The sequence below is a fragment of the Trichoderma asperellum genome, chromosome 3 (genome assembly GCF_020647865.1).
Source record: "Trichoderma asperellum chromosome 3, complete sequence".
In the NCBI taxonomy this organism is placed as follows: Eukaryota; Fungi; Ascomycota; class Sordariomycetes; order Hypocreales; family Hypocreaceae; genus Trichoderma; species Trichoderma asperellum.
In genome coordinates this window covers 5,366,133-5,390,782 of record NC_089417.1, presented here as the reverse complement: position 1 = coordinate 5,390,782, position 24,650 = coordinate 5,366,133, and the positions used below count along the sequence as shown (strand labels likewise).

Sequence of the window (24,650 nt, the reverse complement as noted above, 5' to 3'; positions counted from 1 at the left end):
TTTAAAGAAGATTTTTTTTTTATTTAAAATAATAATAAAAATATTACTATAAAAAAAACCTTTAATTAAAAAAATATAAATAATAATAAAACTATTAAATTAATAAAAAATATATATAAATTAAATAAAATTTTTATAGATAAATTTAATAATAAAAAGTTTATGAAAAAAAATATAAAAGCATTTATTAAATAATAACCTTTATTTATATTTAATAATAAAATTAATAAACTTTATTTTTTTTAAATTTAGCTTAAGGCTTACTTTAAAGATTTTAAAATTACTTTTAATATAAAATATAAAAAAACTTTTTTTATAGCTTTTTACTTTAAAAAAATTACTTTTAAATAATTTTATTTAATATAAAATATTTACTTTAATAACTTAAATAAACCTTTATTAACTTAAGTTTAAGAAGTTTTTAATAGTTTTAAATAATTTAAAAAAAAACTTATTAAAGTATTTAAAAATATTAAAAAGATTTATATAATTAAAAATAAATTTATAAATATTTATTAAAAAAAAAATATTTTAACTATATTATAAAATTTAAAAACTTAGCCTTTAAAGTTAAATAAAAATAGCTTACTTTTATTAAATAATTTTATAATAAACTTAAAAAAAGCATTAAAAAAAAGGTTTATAATAAAAATTAAATTAAATATAATTTTATTTTTTTTATAAAAAAATATATTAAAGCTAATAATTTACTTTATAAACTTAATATAAGAAATTAAAGCTTTAATAAAAAATAATTAAACTAAAGTAAAAAATAATAAAAATTAATTATTAAAAATAATAATAATATAGCTAGATTTATAAACTTTAATATAATATAAAAAAAAAAAAAAAATTTAAATATTATAATTATAAAAAGCTAAACTATATAGCTAAAAACTATAAATTTTTAAAAAAAAATAATTTATAATTTTTAAGTTAAAAGCAATATATATTATAAATAAAAGCAATAAAATTATTTATTTATTAAAATAATTAAAATCTTTTAAAAATAATAATAACTATAACTTTTATAAATTTATATTTAAACTTTTAAATATATTTAAAATATTAAATAAAAAAATTAATAATAAAATCTTTAATTAATAATTTATTTTTTAAGTTAATTTTATAAACTTAATAAACTTAATTAAAGGTATTGCTTTAAAAAATAATAAAGATAATAAATAATATAATTATAAATATTACTTTAAAAAAACTAAAGATATTATATAATATTATAAAAATTTTATTTTTAAAATTATAATATTTAATTTATTTTAATATAATATTATAAATAAAGTAAATATAAATATAAAAAATACTTTAATAATATTATATATTTATTTAAATAATCTATAAAAGTAAACTTTAAAAATATAATATATTATTAAAGCTATTATTATTAATTAAATACTTATTTAAAGCTTTAATTATAGAAAAATAATTAAAAAATATAACTACATTAACTTAATATATCTACTATATTATTAAATTAGCTAGATTAATTATATTACTTATAAATATATAAAATATTTTAAATAAAAGGCTAAAAAAAATGTTTTTTTAATATATATTCTTTAATATATAATATTAAAACCTTATAATAATTTATACTGCCTTATATAAAAAGCTACTTAATAATACTAATCCTTTAAAATAATTATTTTAAAACCCCTTAAATATTTAAATAAAATAAGCCTTTTTAAATATATTAATTAATTTTATAAAATATATAAATTAAAAAAATTATAAAATTAATATAAGTAAAAAAAAATTAAAAAAGTAAAGTTAAATTGTTAATAAAAAAAATTTAAAAACTATAATAAATAAAATATTTATAATATATAAATAAAAAAATTAAAAACTAATATTATTTAAAAAACTATTAAAGTTTTTTATAAAAAGGCAATAAAAAAACTTATAATATTTAAATATTATTAATTTAAAATATAATAATAAAAAAAAAAAAAGTACTTTAATAAAAGAATTATTTTAATAATATTATTAAATAAAAATCTACTTAATATTTTAATAAATAATAAATTAAAAAGTAATTATATATTTACTATAATTATAATATACCTATAGTTATTAATATATAAAAAAAGAAAACTATATTAACTTTTTTATATTAAAAAATAAATCTTTAAATATAATAAAAAATAAATAAAGTAATAAATTAATCCTCTATTACTATAAATTAATAATTATATTATAAATATAGTATATAATATAGCTAATATTTTAAAATATAACTTTATTTTAAAAATACTTTAGTTATATAAATATAAACTTAATATAAAATAAAAAACAGGCTAAATTTATTAATATAATAATAAAAGTACTTTAATTAAAATTAATATAAAAATATTAAAAAAGAAATTAAATTATTAAAAGCTTAAGGTTTTCTTTAGCTTTTTAAATATTTTTTTTTAATATTATTAAAAAAAAAAAAAAGTAAAATAAATTTATATATAAAAATATATTATTATTTTATATTAAAAATTAATAAAACTTAATAAAAAATTATATAAGTTAAAAATAAAAGAATTTACTTTTAAAAAATAATTAATATTAATTTTAAAATAATATTAAAAATATTAAAAACTTTTTAATAATTAATTAAAAAAAAAGTTATTATTATATTTAAAATAAAACTATAAAATAATATTAAAAAAAAAAAATTATTAAAATTTTATAAAATATATAATTTAAGTAAAGGAAAATTAAAAATACTTAAAGAATAAATTAAAATATAATTATAAAAAAAATATATTTATATATTAAAATTATTTATTAAATATTTTATTATTTTTATTTTAAAAAAAAATAATAAACTTTAATTAATTATTAATTACTGTAAATTAAATTAAATTATTATTAAAAATAAAACTTTTTTACTATTAATTTTATAAATTAAAAATAAATTATATAAAAAAAAGTAATTTATAACTTTTAACTTTATAAAAGCTTATAAGCTTATATAAATAAAAAAAAAAAATAAATAAAAAATAGTATTTACTATAAAATATAGGTTATATAAATATATAGTTATACTATAAAGGCTTATTAATATATTTATATTTTTTTAAAAAAAAATAAACTATATATTAAAACTATATTTAAATAACTTTATAATAATTTATATTAATAATATTTTTATTTTTTTAAAGACCTTTAAAGAATATAAAAAATATATTTATTTTATACTATAAAAACTTAAAAAAGTAAAACTTTTTATTAATTTTAAAAAATATATTTTTTATTTTTAATAAATAAAATTTTTTAAATATATTATTACTCTAAAAGAAATTTATATAAACCTTAAAAAATTATAATAATTAAAAAATAGTTAATATTTATAATACTTAAAAAAATATAAGTATTTTTTAAATTTATTAATTATTATTAAAAATTTATTAAAAACTTTATATAAAAAATTACTTTATTAATAAATATAATAAAAAAAAATATTTTTTTTAAATAAAGGGAAGAATAATAAAAAGCCCTTAAAGAACTTAAAATAGCAATAATATTAGAACCTATTTTTATAATATTTAACCTAAAAAAACCTATTATAATTAAAATAAATATATTAATATTTATAATAAAAGAAGTATTAAGTTAACTTAAAGAAAATAATAAGTTATAATCTATTATATTTTTTTTATATAAACTTTATAGATTAATAATATAATATATTATATATAATTAAAAAATATTAACTATTATTAAAGCATTTAAAAAATAAAAATATTATTATTATAAAAATAAATATAAGATTATTATTTTTATAAATTATAAAAATTTTATTTATTTTACTACTATATAAAAATTATTAAGCTAATAAATTAAATACTTTAAATTCTTTTTATAATTTAATTTTAAATTTATTTATTATAAAAAATTAAAAAATAAATAAGTTAATATATTAAATAAAAGAGTTAATTATAAGTAAAAAGTATTTAAATATATAATATAAGTATTATAATTTAATAATAATAAAAATATTAAATAAATATAAATTTATATAATATTTAAAGTTTTAAAAAGCAACTTTATATTTAAAAAAATTAAAGAATTTATTAAAAATTAAAAAAATAAATAATATTTAGAAAATATTATTATAAATTTAAAATACCTTAAATAATATAAAAAAATTTAAATATTTAAAAAACTATAAAAAAAAGTAATTAAATATATTTATAAATATCTGCTATATAAATATAAAAGTATAATAAAAATATATAATTAAGTTTTAATATATTATAATATTAAAAAACTTAAAGAATATATAAAGTATATTATATTATATTATAATATATATTAATAAATAAAAAATAAAAAATATAAGCTTTATAAAAAACTATAATTATTATTTATTATAAAATAACTTTAAAAATTAATTACTTTTAACTATATTATTAATTTACTTTTATTAAAAAAACTATTTATAAATATATAATATAATAATATTTTTATAGTAGTTTATTAATTTATAAAGTAAGTTTACTTTTTATTATATAAAAAGTTATATTTATTAAAAAACCTTACTTATATTTATATAAAAATAATTACTGTTAATTATAAATTACTTAAAGAAATTATTTTAAATTAAAAATAAATATTTACTTTTAAATTTTAATAAAAACTTATAATTAAATTAAAAATAAACTATAAACTTAATACTATATATTACCTTTAGATAGATAGCTAAATTAAATATATAAATTAAATTATTAAAGCTTATTTATAAGCTTATATTAATTTTATATAAAATAATTAAGTTAAAAAACTACTAGTAGCTTAATTATATTATAATAATATATTATTAAAATTTATAAAACTAATGCCTTTTTTTATAAACTATAGATTTATATTAAAAGTATTTAAACTACTGTAAAATAAACTTAATTTAAAGAAAGTATAATTATAAGTTAAATTAATAATTAATTTATATAAAGAAATATATATATAACTTAAATTTATTAATAAGTATATAAAAAAATATATAAAAAAAAATAAAATTATAAAATTAATTCTTTAAAAAGGAGATATAGTTTATTTATTATAATACTTATAAAGCTATAAACTACTAAATATTAAAATAAATAAACTAAGTAATAAACTTAATATTAAAAAAATAAAACCTTATAAAATTTTAAAATAAATTAAAGAAGTTAATTATAAGCTAGCTTTATTAAATATAATAAAAATATAAAATCTAGTCTTTTATATATTATAACTTAAAAAAGCATAAATTAATAAAAAAACTAAAAGACTTATTTTAAATAAAATTATTATAAAAACTTAAAAAAAAAAATATAAAATTAAAAATATTATTATTATATACTAAAACCTTAAAATTTAAAATATTAAGTACTTTATTAAATAAAAAAAATATTTAAAACTTAAAAACTTATAAAAGCCTGCTAAATACTTTAGCTTTTAAAAGTTAATAAAGAAGTTTTTTTAAATTATAGAACTAAAGGACTTAAATTAATAAACTTAAGCCTAATGCTTAAAAAAGGCTAGTTAATATTATTAAAAACCTTTAACTATTAAAAATTATTTATTACTTTATTTTTTTTATTTAATTTTTATATTTTATAATAAATTAACTTCTTGCTATACTTTTTTATTTAACTTTTAATATAATAAATATAAAATAATTAATTTACAGCCTTAGATAGCTTTAACTATAACTTAAAAAGTTAAGCTTAAAGAAATTTTAAGGCCTTGCCTACTGCTTTTTCTTTAGCCTTTAATTTCTTATATTAATTTAATACTTTTATTACTAAAAGAAAAGTTAGCTACTATATAATAAAGAAAGAATATTTATTTATAAAAAAATATAATTAATATATTATTATAAAAATAACTATACTTTATATACTTATAATAATAAAAAAAATCCTTAATTATATAATAAAAAACCTTTTTTTAAAAATAATATATATATAGTATATTTAAATTAAATTTATTAAATAAAATATATAATATAAGAATATTATATTTATAGGTTTTATAAAAAATAAACTTAAATACTTTATTAATTATAATAATATCTTTAAAGAAGTAAGTTTATAAAACTATAAATATAAAAAAAGCAATATATTTATAAATTATATATTATTATATATATAGCCTTAAGAATAAAATTAATAAAAAAGGGGCATTATATTATAATCTAAAACTATAAGATATATACTTTAAATATATTATAAACTAATAGGCTAATTAAAGAAAAGATTATAGCTTTAAGAGTAAGCTATTTTAAATAAATTATTATTATAAAAGTAAGCTACTATAAAAGGATTATAATTAAGATTATAAGCTTTATAAAATAACTTACTATATAAGACTATTTATTATATTTATTAAATATAGCTTAAATAGTTAATTATTAATATAGTATTTATATAATAACTAAATTAAACTTTTATTTAAAGTTATTAATTATATAATTAAAACTACTTATAAAATCCTTTATATTTCTTTACTAATATAAACCTAATATTAAAGGTTTATCCCTTAGAAATTAATTACCTTATACTAGGTATAGGATTAGAATATTATAATAATATATAGTATTAAGTTTATAGTTTATTTTTAATTTAGCTATAAGTTTTTATTAAAATTTAAAAGTAAATATTTATTTTTAATTTAAAATAATTTTTTTAAGTAATTTATAATTAATAGTAATTATTTTTATATAAATATAAGTAAAGTTTTTTAATAAATATAACTTTTTATATAATAAAAAATAAACTTACTTTATAAATTAATAAATTATTATAAAAATATTATTATATTATATATTTATAAATAGTTTTTTTAATAAAAGTAAGTTAATAATATAATTAAAAGTAATTAATTCTTAAGGTTATTTTATAATAAATAATAATTATAGTTTTTTATAAAGCTTATGTTTTTTATTTTTTATTTATTAATATATATTATAATATAATATAATATACTTTATATATTCTTTAAGCTTTTTAATATTATAATATATTAAAATTTAATTATATATTTTTATTATACTTTTATATTTATATAATAAATATTTATAAATATATTTAATTACTTTTTTTTATAGTTTTTTAAATATTTAAATTTTTTTATATTATTTAAAATATTTTAAATTTATAATAATATTTTTTAAATATTATTTATTTTTTTAATTTTTAATAAATTCTTTAATTTCTTTAAATATAAAGTTATTTTTTAAAACTTTAAATATTATATAAATTTATATTTATTTAATATTTTTATTATTATTAAATTATAATACTTATGCTATATATTTAAATACTTTTTATTTATAATTAACTCTTTTATTTAATATATTAATTTATTTATTTTTTAATTTTTTATAATAAATAAATTTAAAGTTAAATTATAAAAGAAATTTAAAGTATTTAATTTATTAGCTTAATAGTTTTTATATAGTAATAAAGTAAATAAAATTTTTATAGTTTATAAAAATAATAATTTTATATTTACTTTTATAATAGTAATATTTTTATTTTTTAAATACTTTAATAATAGTTAATATTTTTTAATTATATATAGTATATTATATTATTAGTTTATAAAGTTTATATAAAAAAAATATAATAAATTATAGCTTATTATTTTTTTTAAGTTAATTTAATATTTCTTTTATTATAAATATTAATATATTTATTTTAATTATAATAGGTTTTTTTAAATTAAATATAGTAAAAATAGGTTTTAATATTATTGCTATTATAAGTTCCTTAAGGGCTTTTTATTATTTTTTTCTTTATTTAAAAAAAATATTTTTTTTTATTATATTTATTAATAAAATAATTTTTTATATAAAGTCTTTAATAAATTTTTAATAATAGTTAATAAATTTAAAAAATACTTATATTTCTTTAAATATTATAAATATTAATTATTTTTTAATTATAGTAATTTTTTTAAAGTTTATATAAATTTTTTTTAAAGTAATAATATATTTAAAAAATTTTATTTATTAAAAATAAAAAACATATTTTTTAAAATTAATAAAAAGTTTTACTTTTTTAAGTTTTTATAATATAAAATAAATATATTTTTTATATTTTTTAAAAGTCTTTAAAAAAATAAAAATATTATTAATATAAGCTATTATAAAGTTATTTAAGTATAGTTTTAATATATAATTTATTTTTTTTTAAAAAAATATAAATATATTAATAAGCTTTTATAATATAATTATATATTTATATAACCTATATCTTATAGTAAATACTGTTTTTTATTTATTTTTTTTTTTATTTATATAAGCTTATAAGCTTTTATAAAGTTAAGAGTTATAAATTATTTTTTTTTATATAATTTATTTTTAATTTATAAAATTAATAATAAAAGGGTTTTATTTTTAACTATAATTTAATTTAATTTATAATAATTAATAATTAATTAAAGTTTATTATTTTTTTTTAAAATAAAGATAATAAAGTATTTAATAAATAATTTTAATATATAAATATATTCTTTTTATAGTTATATTTTAATTTATTTTTTAAGTATTTTTAATTTTCCTTTACTTAAGTTATATATTTTATAAAACTTTAATAATTTTTTTTTTTTTAATATTATTTTATAATTTTATTTTAAATATAATAATAACCTTTTTTTTAATTAATTATTAAAAAGTTTTTAATATTTTTAATATTATTTTAAAATTAATATTAATTATTCTTTAAAGGTAAGTTTTTTTATTTTTAATTTATATAATTTTTTATTAAGTTTTATTAATTTTTAATATAAAATAGTAATATACTTTTATATATAAATTTATTTTATTTTTTTTTTTTTTAATAATATTAAAAAAAAATATTTAAAGGGCTAAAGAAAACCTTAAGCTTTTAATAATTTAATTCCTTTTTTAATATTTCTACATTAGTTTTATTTAAAGTATTTTTATTATTATATTAATAAATTTAACTTATTTTTTATTTTATATTAAGTTTATATTTATATAATTAAAGTATTTTTAAAATAAGGTTATATTTTAAAATATTACTTATATTATATATTATATTTATAGTGCAGTTATTAATTTATAGCAGTAGGGGATTAATCTATTACTTTATTTATTTTTTATTATATTTAAAGGTTTATTTTTTAATATAGAAAAATTAATATAATTTTTTTTTTTTATATATTAATAACTGCAGGTATATTATAGTTATAGTAAATATATAGTTACTTTTTAATTTATTATTTATTAAAATATTAAGTAGATTTTTATTTAATAATATTATTAAAATAATTCTTTTATTAAAATATTTTTTTTTTTTTTATTATTATATTTTAAGTTAATAATATTTAAATATTATAAGTCTTTTTATTACTTTTTTATAAAAGACTTTAGTAGTTTTTTAAATAATATCAATTTTTAATTTTTTTATTTATATATTATAAATATTTTATTTTATTATAATTTTTAAATTCTTTTTATTAATAATTTAGCTTTATTTTTTTAATTTTTTTTTATTTATATTAATTTTATAATTTCTTTAATTTATATACTTTATAAAATTAATTAATATACTTAAAAAGGTTTATTTTATTTAAATATTTAAGAGGTTTTAAAATAACTATTTTAAAAAATTAATATTATTAAGTGGCTTTTTATATAAGGCAGTATAAATTATTATAGGGTTTTAAGATTATATATTAAAGAATATATATTAAAAAAATATTTTTTTTAACTTTTTATTTAAAATATTTTATATATTTATAAATAATATAATTAATTTAATTAATTTAATAATATAGTAAATATATTAAGTTAATATAGTTATACTTTTTAATTACTTTTTTATAATTAAGGCCTTAGGTAAGTGCTTAATTAATAATAATAACTTTAATAATATATTAAGTTTTTAAGGTTTGCTTTTATAAATTATTTAAGTAAGTATATAATATTATTAAAAAATATTTTATATTTATATATACTTTATTTATAATATTATATTAAAATAAGTTAAGTATTATAATTTTAAAAGTAAAATTTTTATATTATTATATAATATTTTAGGTTTTTTTAAAGTAATGTTTATAATTATATTATTTATTATTTTTATTATTTTTTAAAGTAATACTTTTAATTAAGTTTACTATATTTATAAAATTAACTTAAAGAATAAGTTATTAATTAAAGATTTTATTATTAATTTTTTTATTTAGTATTTTAAATATATTTAAAAGTTTAAATATAAATTTATAAAAGTTATAATTATTATTATTTTTAAAAGATTTTAATTATTTTAATAAATAAATAACTTTATTATCTTTATTTATAATATATATTATTTTTAGCTTAAGAATAATAAATTATTTTTTTTTTAAAGATTTATAGTTTTTAATTATATAATTTAGCTTTTTATAATTATAATATTTAAATTTTTTTTTCTTTTTTTATATTATATTAAAATCTATAAATCTAGCTATATTATTATTATCTTTAATAATTAATTTCTATTATTTTTTACTTTAATTTAATTATTTTTTACTAAAGCTTTAGTTTTTTATATTAAGTTTATAAAGTAAATTATTAACTTTAATATATTCTTTTATAAAAAAAATAAAATTATATTTAATTTAATTTTTATTATAAACTTTTTTTTTAATACTTTTTTTAAGTTTATTATAAAATTACTTAATAAAAGTAAGTTATTTTTATTTAACTTTAAAAGCTAAGTTTTTAAATTTTATAATATAATTAAAATATTTTTTTTTTTAATAAATATTTATAAGTTTATTTTTAACTATATAAATTTCTTTAATATTTTTAAATACTTTAATAAGTTTTTTTTTAAATTATTTAAAACTATTAAAAACTTCTTAAATTTAAATTAATAAAGGTTTATTTAGGTTATTAAAGTAAGTATTTTATATTAAATAAAACTATTTAAAAGCAGTTTTTTTAAAGTAAAAGACTATAAAAGAAGTTTTTTTATATTTTATATTAAAAGTAATTTTAAAGTTTTTAAAGTAAGCCTTAAGTTAAGTTTAAAAAAAGTAAAGTTTATTAGTTTTATTATTAAATATAAGTAAAGGTTATTATTTAATAAATGCCTTTATATTCTTTTTAATAAACTTTTTATTATTAAATTTATTTATAAAAATTTTATTTAATTTATATATATTTTTTATTAATTTAATAACTTTATTATTATTTATATTTTTTTTATTAAGGGTTTTTTTTATAATAATATTTTTATTATTATTTTAAATAAAAAAAGAAGTTTTTTTTAAAATAAATTAATTTTTAATGCTATTTTAAAATATAGTAGTTTAATTACCTAAAAGATTTAAAATATCTTTTTAAATAAAAGTTATTAATATATAATATCTTAATCCTATATTTAGTATAAAGTAGCTAGTTCTTAAGGGATAAATCTTTAATATTAGGTTTATATTAATAAAGAAATATAAGGGATTTTATAAGTAGTTTTAGTTATATAGTTAATAACTTTAAATAAAAGTTTAATTTAATTATTATATAAATACTATATTAATAATTAATTATTTAAGCTATATTTAATAAGCATAATAAATAGTTTTATATAGTAAATTATTTTATTTAAATTATAGTTAGATTATAATATATAGGCTTATAATAGCTTATGGAAGTAATTTAATAAAGGAGCCTATAAACTGTAATTTTTTTTTAATTAGTTTATTAGTCTTTAGTTAATCCTTAAGTATATACCTCTAGGCTATTAATATATAGACATGGGGTTCAGGTTGTAATATATATTATATACTATTATATTAAAATATATTATATTTAAATAGTTTAATATATATTTAATAAAAATTAATTAAAAATTAAAAAAAAATTCTATTTATATAATATTTTAATAATATTTTTATAATAAAGTATTTTTTTAAAAATTAATATATTTATATTTTTTAAATATATATTATTATATAAAAATATATAATTTTAACTATATTTATTAATTTTAATTATTTTTTTTATATTATTTATTTATTTTTGTATTTTTATTATTATATATATATTATAATATATTTTAATAAATATTTATTTTTTTATTTAAAATACTTTTTCATAATTAGAATTTTTGCTGTTTTTTTATTAGTATATTAATAATTATAAATGTTTTAAAAAGTATAAGTTTAGGTGGATTTTGGTGCGTACTATAAGCCCACATGAGACTTTTGATACCCCACTATAATAGCTTCGCTGGGCTGGCGTCCCGTAGGGCAAAAGACGCTCAGTCAACACACTACCCATGTAGATTTACAGTGCTGAGACTCAGAGTAGAAGTTTTGCTACTTGGAGCAGCATCGAACTCATATAAATAAATGTTCATCCATTCCCAAATTCGGGTTTTCTACTTTTCCACCCAGATTTCTTATTCTCCTTCCTGTCGCTGCCGCAATGAAAGCGCCAGTAACCACTGATTTAGCCGTGAGCAAAGATAGCAGTTGGGCAAAAAGGAGAGCTAGAGTAAGAACACAAGCTTGTGTATAACGGCTGTGGGATACCCTATATTAAATTTATATTATTGGTGAGTTAACTGCCACAAGATATCTGCACAACTAAGAGTAATATAAGTAATAGTCGCTGCAACCCCCTTTTGAATGAAGGGGAACCTTATCCGGTATCCAAACAGGCGTATTTAATATTTAAAGAGTAGAAATACAGCATTATACATGTATTAATGCTGTATAATAGAGGATAAGTGCTGTATTGTCATAGAGGGGTAAAACTTCATTCCACAAGCGTGGTTTTTCGGATACCAAATACACCTGCTTGGATACTGGATAAGCCGTCCCTACTTAAATAGCTTTGCTATTTATTTAAATACTAGTACTTCTTTGGTAGGTTACAGCGAAATTGTTAAAATTTACATCTGATAAGATTAAACAACTCGCGACATCTTATCAGATCCGGAGACTTTTTGTAGTAACTCGGACCTCCGCGACATCGCCGAGTGACCAGGACCTGCCTCTCCGGGCCGTCGGCGCGTGAACGCATGAGTCACATTATAGGCTATGGGATTGCCGTGAAATTCGCGTAAGCTTTCCACCCTGGTCACTCTATCGTTGACTTACTTCCTGGGGGATTTGATGCAACTTTGCGTGTTAGAGAGTGAGGTTGGTGGTCTACCGAATCGTCGCTGCTGGGGATTAACATGCACTAGTCTCAGAGAACAAGACAAGCGGGAGGACGAATCGAGTTTAAAAAAGAGAACCCTTCCTCAATGGATCATTCTTCTGGCATTGGTAGCATCTGTTACCTGAATTTCAGTTGTGTCTGGTCGCAACCATGATTTTTCAAGGAGAACAAAGGGCAACAGATATCGAAACAGGTGCTCAAATCACGGATGGTCAACAAAATTTGACGGAGCCCCGATTGCCGGGTGAAGAGGTTAGTTAACCTCAACGACATCATTGCTCTCGTCATCTAATATTCCTAGGTAACCTGGGGCGGCCCCGACGACCCGGAGAATCCCTACAATTGGTCCGTATCTCGCAAGGTCTCTGTTGCCCTCGTCTTCTCGACAAGTCAACTCGTGACAACCATGTCAGCCAGTATGGTTGCGCCGGCCATGGACCAAATCCTGAAAGATCTTCATATGAGTCCGTCTGCTGGCCAGATTGCCTTCGGCGTCTTCTTCCTCGGGTTGGGTTTCACACCATTTCTAGTCGCTCCCCTTGCCGAAATTTATGGGCGGAAGCCGATATGGCTAATTGGAAACCTTTGGTATATTGTTTGGAATTCTCTTTGTCCCATCGGATTCTCTGCGGCCTTGATGATCATTGGGAGATTTATGTGCGCGTCTGGAGCTTGTGTTGGAGTTACCGTATGTGTACAATGTCGTCCGGGCACAGACATAACAACTAGCTAACTAGCAGATAGCTAACCGGGCCAGTCCTCGCTGACATGTTCCCTGCGGAAGACCGTGGCAAGTCTTTGGCGATCGCTGGACTGCTACCCTATCTTGGTCCTGCGCTTGGCCCGATCATCGGTGGCTTGGCTGCAGAGCGTCTGTGGTGGCCGTGGTTGTTCTGGATCCTCTCGGCATTTGATGCTCTCGCTCTTGTGCTAGGCTTCTTCATTATCCGAGAATCCTATACACCGGTACTGCTGCGACGCAAGGCCGAATTCATCGCAGCGCAAACAGTTCCTACTGGTGCACCAAAGAAGTCCTTGACTGCTCGCTTGCTCATCTTTCATCAAGATTTGTCGTCTCGTATAGGTCCAGCTATGAAGCGGCCAATTCGTCTCCTAACACACCGACCCATCATCCAACTCATCGCTCTCGCAATGGCCGTGGATTTTGGCATATATACCCTTGTGTTGTCGACGTTCGCTTCGCTTTGGATTAAGCAATACCATCAAAACGAGACCGACGCTAGTTTGCACTACATCGCCATCGCTCTTGGTGCATTTGTTTGCGCACAAGCTGGCGGTCGTTTAATGGACCTGATGTGGCACAGAATGAAGTCAGCGAGACCAGATCGCGAGCCCACGCCCGAATGGCGAGTTCCATATATTCTTGTAGGGCTAATACCATGCGTTGCGGGAACATTCTGGTATGCGTGGTCAGCGGAAGAGCGCGTCCACTGGGCTGTCGTCGATGTGGGTGTTTTCTTCTTCACAGCAGGCAACTTTATGTTCTCACAGGGTTTATTGGCCTACAACGTTGACGAATTCACTAGCACGAGGGCTGCGAGTGCTAGTGCGGCTACTCGTCTTGGCACATATCTACTAGGTTTTGTGTTTCCCATCTTTGCACCAGAGCTGTATGAAAGGCTGGGTTATGGTTGGGGAAACAGTCTTCTTAGTTTCTTGTACGGCATCATAAGCATGGGTATCATTGTGGTTTTATGGATTTGGGGCGAGAAAATCAGAGCTATTGGGAGGACAGCAGAGGATAGCAAAGAAAGGGTATTGTAAGTGTTACATCCTAAGTCATAAAATCGCCACACTTATTAGGGGCTCTGGTAGACGGGAGTCGGACGGTAGTAGAGAAGAGGGGCAATAATTTCGACAATGGTCATAATGCCTGCACCAAATAACATAAAGCACAGCGCTTATCAATATGACTTATTGGCAATTATAAGCCTTAGGGTGAATACGATTGTGGCCTTGATAAAGGGCATTGAGAATCCGTATGTTACATTCGAGTCAAGCAAATACCCAGACGGCGAAAGTATCTTCCCAGCCCCAAGCCTTCGTTATTCTTTCCATACATCCTCGAATGTATATCTTAAGAACGATGATTATTGTCGGCAAAATGGAAAAGGTCAAAACGATAGCAATGATATCCACGGCAAGCTGTTCAATCTTTATAGGAGGCTGAGCGTAGGCTTGTTGTCGGAGCGGCTCACCCTGCTCAATAGTTGTTAGATTGTACGTACCTCCGGTCTTTACAGACATTATAGTCACGAAAGCTGGGAGAAAGGTGTCAGAATGAGCGATAACAACAATGCACAAAGCAGGCACAAGCTCGTTTTGAGAGTCAAGCCTACCTCCGCAAGTTTGCTGTATGGACTATTACGAAATACAAGTACGCAGCTTTTCTCTAGAATAACAAGGATATGCCCTGGAGCTACTGATATCGAAGAATTCAAAGAATGCTTGCGGAAAGCGTGGGCAACAATTACACAGGAGGAAATTCGGGACCTGATTGACTCAATGCCGCGCCGGCTCGCGGCTGTAATAAAGGCAAATAGGTGGTATACTAAATATTAATCTACATTAAAATACCTTTCAAATAGTATAGATACTTGATTTTTCCTACTAAAATTGGTTGAGATATATGTATTTTTATTGTTGTGTTGTAATTCAGGGTAGGCCCAAAAACCGTTTGTACCCAGGCTTTTGACACCCCACTGTAGATGCAGCTGTTGGCATCCTCACTAATACTGTACTACTAACATTACTATATTACAATAATGTATGATTCATACAAAGGAAAAATAACAGTTAATATTTTTGTCTAAAAAAAGGATTTACATATTTATGAATATAACTATCGAATACTCAATTAGGCATAATATTTAAATATATACTTGTATAGTTTTGGTTTTAGTGAGAATGCAAGGGAGCCTTGACAAACACTTTGTTGTATGCATTTCATATCAACTAAAGACATTGAACAGGTAAGGATAACAATCCTGTCCCCAGTTAAACTAGCATCCGTTTCTTAAATGAAGAAAATCAGAATTGGATTTTCTATTTGGGTATCGTATACTGCACACACGGCCGATAAGCCAAAGAGGACGCAAACCTGTCAAAGTATCGGGCTTATGAACTGAACCACATGCAGGAGAGAATCCGTCCTAAACATGGGCGCCATGTCCGTTCACCCACACCCTTTAAATGCCGCTACCATCCGGGATGTGGACGGTTCTCCCTTAAATCGGGCGGAGTTTATAACAATGCCCGCAAAGCCCGATCATACACTCAGGGATCAGTCGAAGGCAATATAAAACACCAACGCCTCTGCGTGATGGCGTGGGCGACATACCTTCAATTATACATGCGGAATCTTGTATCCTTTCCAACAGATCCTATCTATGGCGCCCAGATTGCGTGTGATCGCGGTGCTCTTGGTTCTCCAATTCATCTCTGTTCTACCTAATTCCGTCAGCGCAAAAGATGTCATATCACCATGGAATGATACCGCGACAGGTTTCGGACCAGATCTCGGTCTCGCTGAGACCTGGAACGCCTCCTTTCCGCTATTTGAAAGCATAAAGTCTTTACCAACCAACAACAGTGGTGCGGCTGGCAGCGACGGGAGCAACACAGGCGTCGACCTCAAGCACAGAGCTACCAAGGACTTCTGTCTTAGGTTCATGCCCCTAGATGCCTCTATCACGCAGGGAATATATTTGTCGGACAACAATGGCTACAAAAAGTCGATACAAGAGCAGCAGCGGTGGCAGGGTTTGCAAGTGAACAGTGAGGGATCCATGATTCCAACTGGCGTCAATGCTGTCGTGAATCGCCCTCTGGCCCAGCGCCAGCTTATGGTGGGTGGCCTGGTGAACTGGATGTACCCGAAGGCCCACGCCATATGGGGTGTTGGAGTATATATTCATCAGTGTCCTGCTTCCCGTTGTCAGTAGACGTATATTACAGATGTACTAATTGTTTCACAGTTGTCGTATGCCTACGGCTGGCTTTACAGCCGCCAATGGGCACGCGCCCATTAGTGTCTGGTTTTTCGGTTTTTTCTTCCTCTTTCCGTTTTCTTATCTTTCCTTTTTTTTTTGTTTTACGTATTAATATATTACTCTATTTAATCTGGTCTTATGAACTGGCTTCCTCTCTCTGCTGAACATATTGAAGTAGTCATCTCTACTACAGGCCGAAAGTAGCACTACTCAGCGGTTGGTATATGAAGTATCAACCTACACGGACATGGAGTTAGAAGATTGAACAAAGCCACTGGAACTCTGACCTTGTGACATAACGATGTATGTAGCATCTGGAGGAGACACTGCTTTTCCCTTTTTCAAACTTTCTCTAGCGTTCGAAGCGAGTGTCGGTGCCAGCTCACGAGACGAGGTCTTAACTTAAATATAAAGGAGCAGAGTAAGTGCTCTCTAATGATAACAAAATACGATGCAGCCACCAAGAACCTCAAATTCAGCAACCAGGGCGTGAAGTCGGGAAGTGCCAGCTGTAACCTAGGATGGGGCGTTGGCATCTTCCACCGCGACATGCGGCTTGTCGATATCGAGTATGAGCAACCAACACCGTCCCTCTTGGATCTATAGCTGATGAACATTCTAGTGGCGACGCTCGCGCGGATATCCTCTGCTTGGAACCTGATGGCTGAATACAGCAGCGGGGCTCCAAAATGTTGGCCAGGTCAAGTTCAGTGAAGGTTGGGGCCGGACCAACATCCGCTTCGCAGATGTGGAGGCTTCAGGCCGGGCCGACCTCATCCACCTTGACGAGTACGCGGGTGCCGAGACGTTATTCAAGAACCACGGGTACCGGCCCAATGACATTGCCGCAAATGGGGGGAGCTCATTCCACTGGACTAACCGCGGCGACGTGCTCTCACAAATAGACCGCGGGAGAATATGGTATGTGATCTAACCATGTGCATATAACCAACGCTGTTCTGAACTAAAGACTCGCCCTGTAACACTTTGTGAATTTCGGGGGTCTCAAGCGGGCGGACCTTCACCATGTTTGGCCTAACAAGAATAATGTAAGCCGAACAAGACTCAGGAGCGCCGCCATTTCCATCCAGGCACGGAGAGAATCTGACTGAGCGATTGGCAGACCGAGGCCTTTTTCAACGAGTGCCCTGGGTGAGGCAGTGGAGGTGACGATGGCCCTATTGGTGAGTTACTTTGCCCTTAACATAGCAGTGTATTATTCTTACTGTACCTAACTAAAAGATATATATTTAGTCGATCCAGGACTCCCAGCCTTGTAAAGTAGTAATTGTTTAGGGTAATGAATTTACTATATAAAATGCTATATGTCATTTACAGCAGCAGGGTAATAAACCAGACACTAGATAGTTAGTATAAGATAAATCCCCAAGGGATAAACCTACAATAAGCTTTGCATGTTTATGTTTGCAGATAGGTTAAGGAACATCTATAGGTAATATAAATAATATAAGAATAGCTTATCCAGTATCCGAGCAGGTGTATTTGCTATCCCACAAAAAAAAAAAAAAAAAAAAAGCTAGGTTTATAGAAAGCAGTTCTTATACATTTAGCTTCTAAAATATAGCGCTTAGCCACTAATGTATAGCGCTTATCCACTATAATATAGCGATTATGTACTATACTACAGCGCTTTTACCTATAATACAGCACTTACCCACTCTATAATAGTATCGTGTCTAGACAAAAGTCTAAAACCATTCTATAGTATCCCAGCTAGAGTTAATAATTAATAACTAATAAAACTATTAGTGTACATTATAGGTACTTAAAAGATTTAAGAATAATTAAGTACCTAAAATATAATAAATATATAAATGTATTTTCTTATTATATATAAGTTTAATATAGCTATTAGTACTTTAAGTAAATATATTTTATAATATTTATATTGTAGTAAGCAATATTATAACAATAGTATTATACTAAAAAGTCTCTATACTAACAATTAGATTTCATATATAGCTATTTATATATTAAAATTAATTTATTTTAACGAGGCTTCGCAGCCTGCCTTCTACATAAAGAAGGAAGCTGCGGAGAATCGTTAGACCGAGTGAAGCTTGTAGTATAAGAGGAAGAAGCTCTTTTGTTTTAGATAGAAAAACAACACACGTTCGTTATATAAAATGACCCCTAGCTGTGATAATGGGCTCGTTCCAACGGGAACGAAGCCGTGTTGGCTTGATCAAATGGTTCCGTGACGTATTCTCGCCCTGTGGCCTTAATAGCGGTATAACAAGCTGGGTTTCCGTGGTTATATTTATATATAGGTGAGCCAGTTCAGAGGTATGTTCCCGACTTGTCAATAAATTATATTATTAATAAAGCTTGAAATATAGAAGTTGTTATTTAAGTTATTTAAATAAGCAAATAGGCAAATAGGCATAGAGGAGTATACTCTTATATGTAGTTAGTCAAGACAGGACTTAAGAGATACTGTAACAGGACAGGGTAACCGAGGTACCCGGTACTTTACGGGGTAGTAGGACTACACCGCTACTTCCCCTCTTTCCCTAGGTATATATAGCCTTTCAGGTGCTCTTTAGAAAAGGATCCTTAAGTTGAAGTTAATATACTTCTGTACCCCTATCTAGCCGCTGACCCCCTTACTGATACTATTTAATTCTCTCTAGGATTGTTATATAATATATTAATCCTGTACTAGATCGGTTACTTGACCTTTTATTTATGCTGAATTACCTATTGGGATTATAGTTAATCTAGCCGTACCTACCCTGTAGGTGTAGTACTGCAATTTCACGACGTAGTTTATAATAAATACATAAAGTATACTTTATTTTATATAGTAAATTTTAATTTATTATAAATTATAAAAAAAATAGTAAATATATACAAGTAGTGGTTTTAAATTATAATTTCCTTTTCAACTATATTTTATATTTATGCACATATATTTTAGGACATCATGTCCTACAACAACTTACATGGGTAATATAAGTTTATTAGCTGCACAATAGTTATTAGTTACAAACTGTTAATATAAAATAAGGTAGTTTATGTATACTATATCTCCTACAGGTCCGGCTGAACTATTGATCCTAACTTCCTTCCCTGTAGGGATGGTGTAACGATCCGTTATACCGTTAAGCCAACAGGGCAAAAGATTAGGCCAATAACCACTATTGTAGCAGTTACTGTAACGGAACCAGCTGCTTATAAGGGATCTATCTGTTACAGTGAACCAGGTTGTAACAGATGGTGGGCTGTAAAGCCTGGTTAAAGTGACAGTAAAGAGACGGTTTAAAGAATATAGGCCACTAGTGTTGTGTTGCTAATATGCTAATATGCATTAAGGTGCCTGGTCTTTGCTCAAAAGTCTCCATGGTGTGTGGGCGGTAAATAAACCAATGTCTCATTAGAGTGGAGACCAACATAAAAACTGACATGGTTTCCCTTCAGCTCTCTCCCCAGGCAGGCCCAGTAGCCAAAGAACTCCACACAAGCGAGCTTTCCCAGGCAAACAATTTTTCCAAATAAATTATCTTCATAGTCGCCTAACTTAGACATCCAATACTCAAAGACCTAATGCCTACATCGTTCTTACCTAAGTAGTGAAAGATGGTCCCCAAGTACTACGCTCTTGCCAGCAATCTCCTTGCTTCCTTAAGTCTCGGAGCCTTGCTTGGATTGGGGGTTTATGTTACCAAAAACACATTGGTCATCGGGGGTAGCCCTACGCCCGGCTTCAGAGTCATTCACATCGACCAGAACTCATGGAATGTTGGCTGTACTATCGTTGGGACGGCTGTGGGCATTCTGGCAATCCTGGGCTACTCACAACACGACAATTTCTTAACGCGACAAGGGATCATGTCTGACCAGGGTGTTGTCGCGCTCTACCTCAGGCCGCTGACGGTATCGAGATCAGTGGCCCAGGTAATTCGCGGCCAGTTAATAACGACACGGATACTCCTCGCCCTACTCACCATCGTCTCTACCCTCTCCAGTGCCGCGACTGTGGCTATCTTCGGCGTCCACAACATAGATATAAAATTGACCAATCCCGTCCCGTCATTTCCACTGGCATCGTATAACGACACTTTCTTTGAGACGAGCACCGACGGATACTACCCCACTGTGCCTCTTGATGAGATTAACTTACCGGAGCTGGAGGCGTTTCTCTACAGAGCCGCTTATATCGGGGCTGCAACTACCAACGATCCAGGCGGTTTCAATCAATTTAGCACAGCCTGGATATCGCCATCAGGTGCAATCGGAGATACTTCTTATTCAAGTCTCAATACTGGCGGAATCGGACTCAACATGACTTCTTATTTTGACTTCTCCGGCTACCCCAGCCGTTTTCACATGCCTTCCGCATACACCTTTAATGACCTCTCAGGGGTCGTCTATGGCACTCATGTCAATGTTGTCTGTGTCAATTCCACCGCCAACTACGATCTTGACTACAGCCGGCTCGATGACGATATAGCGGTTTTCAAGATCAGTAACCATCGTAATGTTAATTTTCAGATAGTTCAGGACACCAAGTCTCCCAATGATCAACTCCTCATCGGCGCCGCCGTCTCAGGCACATCAACCACAGATCCAATACTCACGATAGCAGTGCCGGTAGAACTCGGAGAAACATTCATCTGTGACTGTACCTACTCTGGGCGTGAATACATGGCTTCTATTATCGTGTCATCCCGTCTGTCACCGCTGGAAGTTGTGGCGGAGGTGAATCAGGGGCCATTTATCGGCCTTGATGTCAAGTGGCTATTAGCACGCACCGCCACGAACTTTTTACGAAAACCTGGTGGAGGTAGTCTTATCAGCGCTTGGACGTCGACATCCTGGAATAATGGTGGTGACAACAATACAGATACTGCAGCACTGTTGTCTACCATTCTGTCGCAGACTGGAGAGGCGCAACTAAGTCTTTTGAGACAGACTGCTGAGAGATCTAATACAGATACCCAGTCTTATAAGCCTCACTCCAGCTCGGTCACCATGTCTGTCAGGATCACAATGATTGGAAGTGGTCAGTACGGGTGGCTTAGCCTATATGCCCTGCTTCTGGTTGGGGCATTGCTGGGGCTGATACGGACATTGTCCAGATTCGAGCCCGCTTCTCCGGATGTTCAGGATCCAGTAAAGGTCTTAGGACTAATGCTCAACAACGACACAATCAATGACAAAACCAGACTAAAGATTGATGAAAAGATTGAAGTTCTTTGTTCAAGCCATCTATAAACGAGGAACTAGGAGGGCAGATGAGGGTTGGCAGTAGGCATATAGGGCCGTTAGGTTATGTACGCAAACAATTCAACACTTGGTTTGATTACCGGAGATCTAAGATAGTCCTCTAGCAAGTATTAAAGGCCTTGACTCCTCGGTTTCTCTATTTCGGTTTTGTGGTACTTGGTTTTGTTCATATCCTTATAAAATTAGGGTAGGATGGGTGATAAAAAGGCCGCCATATGCTTCCATTAGCCACAAGAACCGCCCGACACATGGGTGTTATGGAACCAAAACTAGTTTAATAACCCCTATACTCCTTAGCGCAGGAACTGCTGCGGCGGCCTCTATTTGTCATTGGCTGCGCACTGGTAACCTCTTTTGGCTAAGCAACATATGGGTTTCTTTTGTTCACGATGTAGGCGATAACTGCGATACGTTCCGACAACCATGCTTCCCCATTAAACTTAAAAGACAAGCTAGGTTTATGATCACTGTGCCTCTGCATGGCTAATCTGCGTATAAAGCCTATGCTGCAGACTTATCGCCACCAAAAGCGTAAACTGCATGCTACTGTGTGTATATGAATTTGCGAATTTTGCCTTATGTATGATGTTTTTACTGTCCTTACTGCCATTGTCGTCACTCTATTTGGACTCAAATACCGAGGTATGTACCGATAAAGCTGCAGCGATGCTTACTGCAATAAGTTAAAAGGGTAAGCAAGGCGCACGTTTACTTGATTGAGATAGACGACATAGCTCCGTCCTCGAATTCCGCATTGGCTCACTCCAGCTTGGTGGCCCCTACGGAGATCAGCTGCATGTGGGAGAAGCGCCGCCAACAGCTTGTGCGGAGCTAGTCTTTTCGCGCGCACCGATAAGATCGCTCTCCTTTATTGACGATCAAGTGTTTACTACATGATACTTCAAGACCGTGTTGTGATTAAGAGATATTTTGCCCCGAAGATCGAAGATGGCGCACGGCAACTCAAGCAATCCTATACCACGGGCTGCTTTTGGTAATGGCTTGCCAGAAAGCGCTGCACCCAGTCTGGGGATATCCCGTCCAATCCTTGTCCTCATTCTACTTCACCATCTGCCTCTAATCCTATGTCCTCTACCTCCCTTAAAGCGCAAGATGTTACCACGGAAGAGAATAGGACCATATGCAACAATCTTTAGCCGCTAGAATACAAACTTCCGCATGGTTACTATTATAAAAGAAATTCTTGATCTTGTGTGACTTTAGAGCATTCCATTGAAGCACTAACTGTGCTACGCAATACATATCTAGCCCTCGTTAATGCTAGCTCCCTAAGGTAGTGCCTAACACTAATTGGTTTTGATAGATCACGCGCCAGGATCGCCTTGTACTCTTTAAATTTTGGGTCAGGTACCCGCAGCCCCTTGAAAGTAATGCCTTCGAAGTTTGCGTATTATGGGTGACAAATTTGGGAAAGCCTGATAGTTACGAGCTCTAGTGTTGATGTTGCTACTACTAAGCCATGTGGACTTACTCTCTAGAGCCCTCAATACTTTGCCCATCAGGCTGTAAAAGCACTACAAATCTAGGCTTGGAATAGTACAGTTCAATTGCGTTGAATTGTTCTATTGGAGGCTCCTGCAGTCGTCCGAAACGTAAGTCGCCATAGTAGCGGTAGCCCTTCAGAAGGGTTCTTTAGCGTCTGGCGGAAGAGTGCATAGTTGAAAGTATTTTGCGATGTCCTGCATTATGTTTCGATATCCTTCGTTTGTTCCCCATGCTTCGCGGATTTTCTGGATACTCGGACGGACAGCATTCATCCGACGAGTCTCATGATCTCCTACAAAGGCTGTCTTGAGGCTGACTTAGCCCGGCAAGGGCTCGAAGAATCGCGACTTGAACCGATTGGAAGATGGATGCACTCGGATTGTAGAGGACGGTATGTGGGAGTAAATCAAAGAGACTCTAAGGCAATAGAGTGAATAGCGCACGTAGAATCTTAATATGGTTTTGGCAATTGATTTGTGCACACGACTACAATGCTGCCATCAAATCCTGCTTCCCAGACACTAGGGCAGTGTCAAATGAGCATCCCGGGCCAGAATGTGAGATGAGGCGGGTGCAAACCTAGGGTCTAGAGTTACCCAACTAATCGACCGTCATCCAAACTAGTGGAAATTCAATTTCCTAATGATAAACCTCATTGATAAGAATTACCAGTCGCATGACGCTTTAGTAGGGCCCTACCACCT

At 26.5% G+C, this 24,650-nt stretch overlaps 4 protein-coding genes across 5 annotated transcripts; all 4 read left to right on the top strand.

The window, feature by feature from the left end:
• The first annotated feature begins 13,097 nt into the window (after window positions 1–13,097).
• Window positions 13,098–15,112, top strand: TrAFT101_006376 (uncharacterized protein). The gene is made up of 3 exons (XM_024902196.2): window positions 13,098–13,429; window positions 13,479–13,865; window positions 13,922–15,112. Exons 1-3 carry the CDS (start codon window positions 13,328–13,330, stop codon window positions 14,960–14,962), a joined length of 1,530 nt encoding a protein of 509 aa, XP_024754648.1. The 5' UTR covers window positions 13,098–13,327; the 3' UTR covers window positions 14,963–15,112.
• A 1,370-nt stretch (window positions 15,113–16,482) lies between these two features.
• Window positions 16,483–17,326, top strand: TrAFT101_006375 (uncharacterized protein). Of its 2 annotated transcripts, XM_066127741.1 has the most exons (2): window positions 16,483–17,117; window positions 17,176–17,326. In XM_066127741.1, the coding sequence occupies exons 1-2, from the start codon at window positions 16,588–16,590 to the stop codon at window positions 17,300–17,302; spliced, it is 657 nt and encodes a 218-aa protein (XP_065983854.1). In that variant the 5' UTR covers window positions 16,483–16,587; the 3' UTR covers window positions 17,303–17,326. The 2 variants fall into 2 exon arrangements, with proteins under 2 accessions (XP_065983854.1, XP_024754647.1); XM_024909161.2 differs by having other exon boundaries at window positions 16,483–17,326.
• A 299-nt stretch (window positions 17,327–17,625) lies between these two features.
• Window positions 17,626–17,858, top strand: TrAFT101_006374 (uncharacterized protein; the record flags this gene model as incomplete). Its single annotated transcript, XM_066127740.1, has 2 exons — window positions 17,626–17,759; window positions 17,813–17,858. 2 exons carry the CDS (start codon window positions 17,626–17,628, stop codon window positions 17,856–17,858), a joined length of 180 nt encoding a protein of 59 aa, XP_065983853.1.
• A 2,827-nt stretch (window positions 17,859–20,685) lies between these two features.
• Window positions 20,686–22,682, top strand: TrAFT101_006373 (uncharacterized protein). The gene has a single exon (XM_024909160.2). The coding sequence runs from the start codon at window positions 20,791–20,793 to the stop codon at window positions 22,426–22,428; it is 1,638 nt and encodes a 545-aa protein (XP_024754646.1). The 5' UTR covers window positions 20,686–20,790; the 3' UTR covers window positions 22,429–22,682.
• Window positions 22,683–24,650: the final 1,968 nt, after the last annotated feature.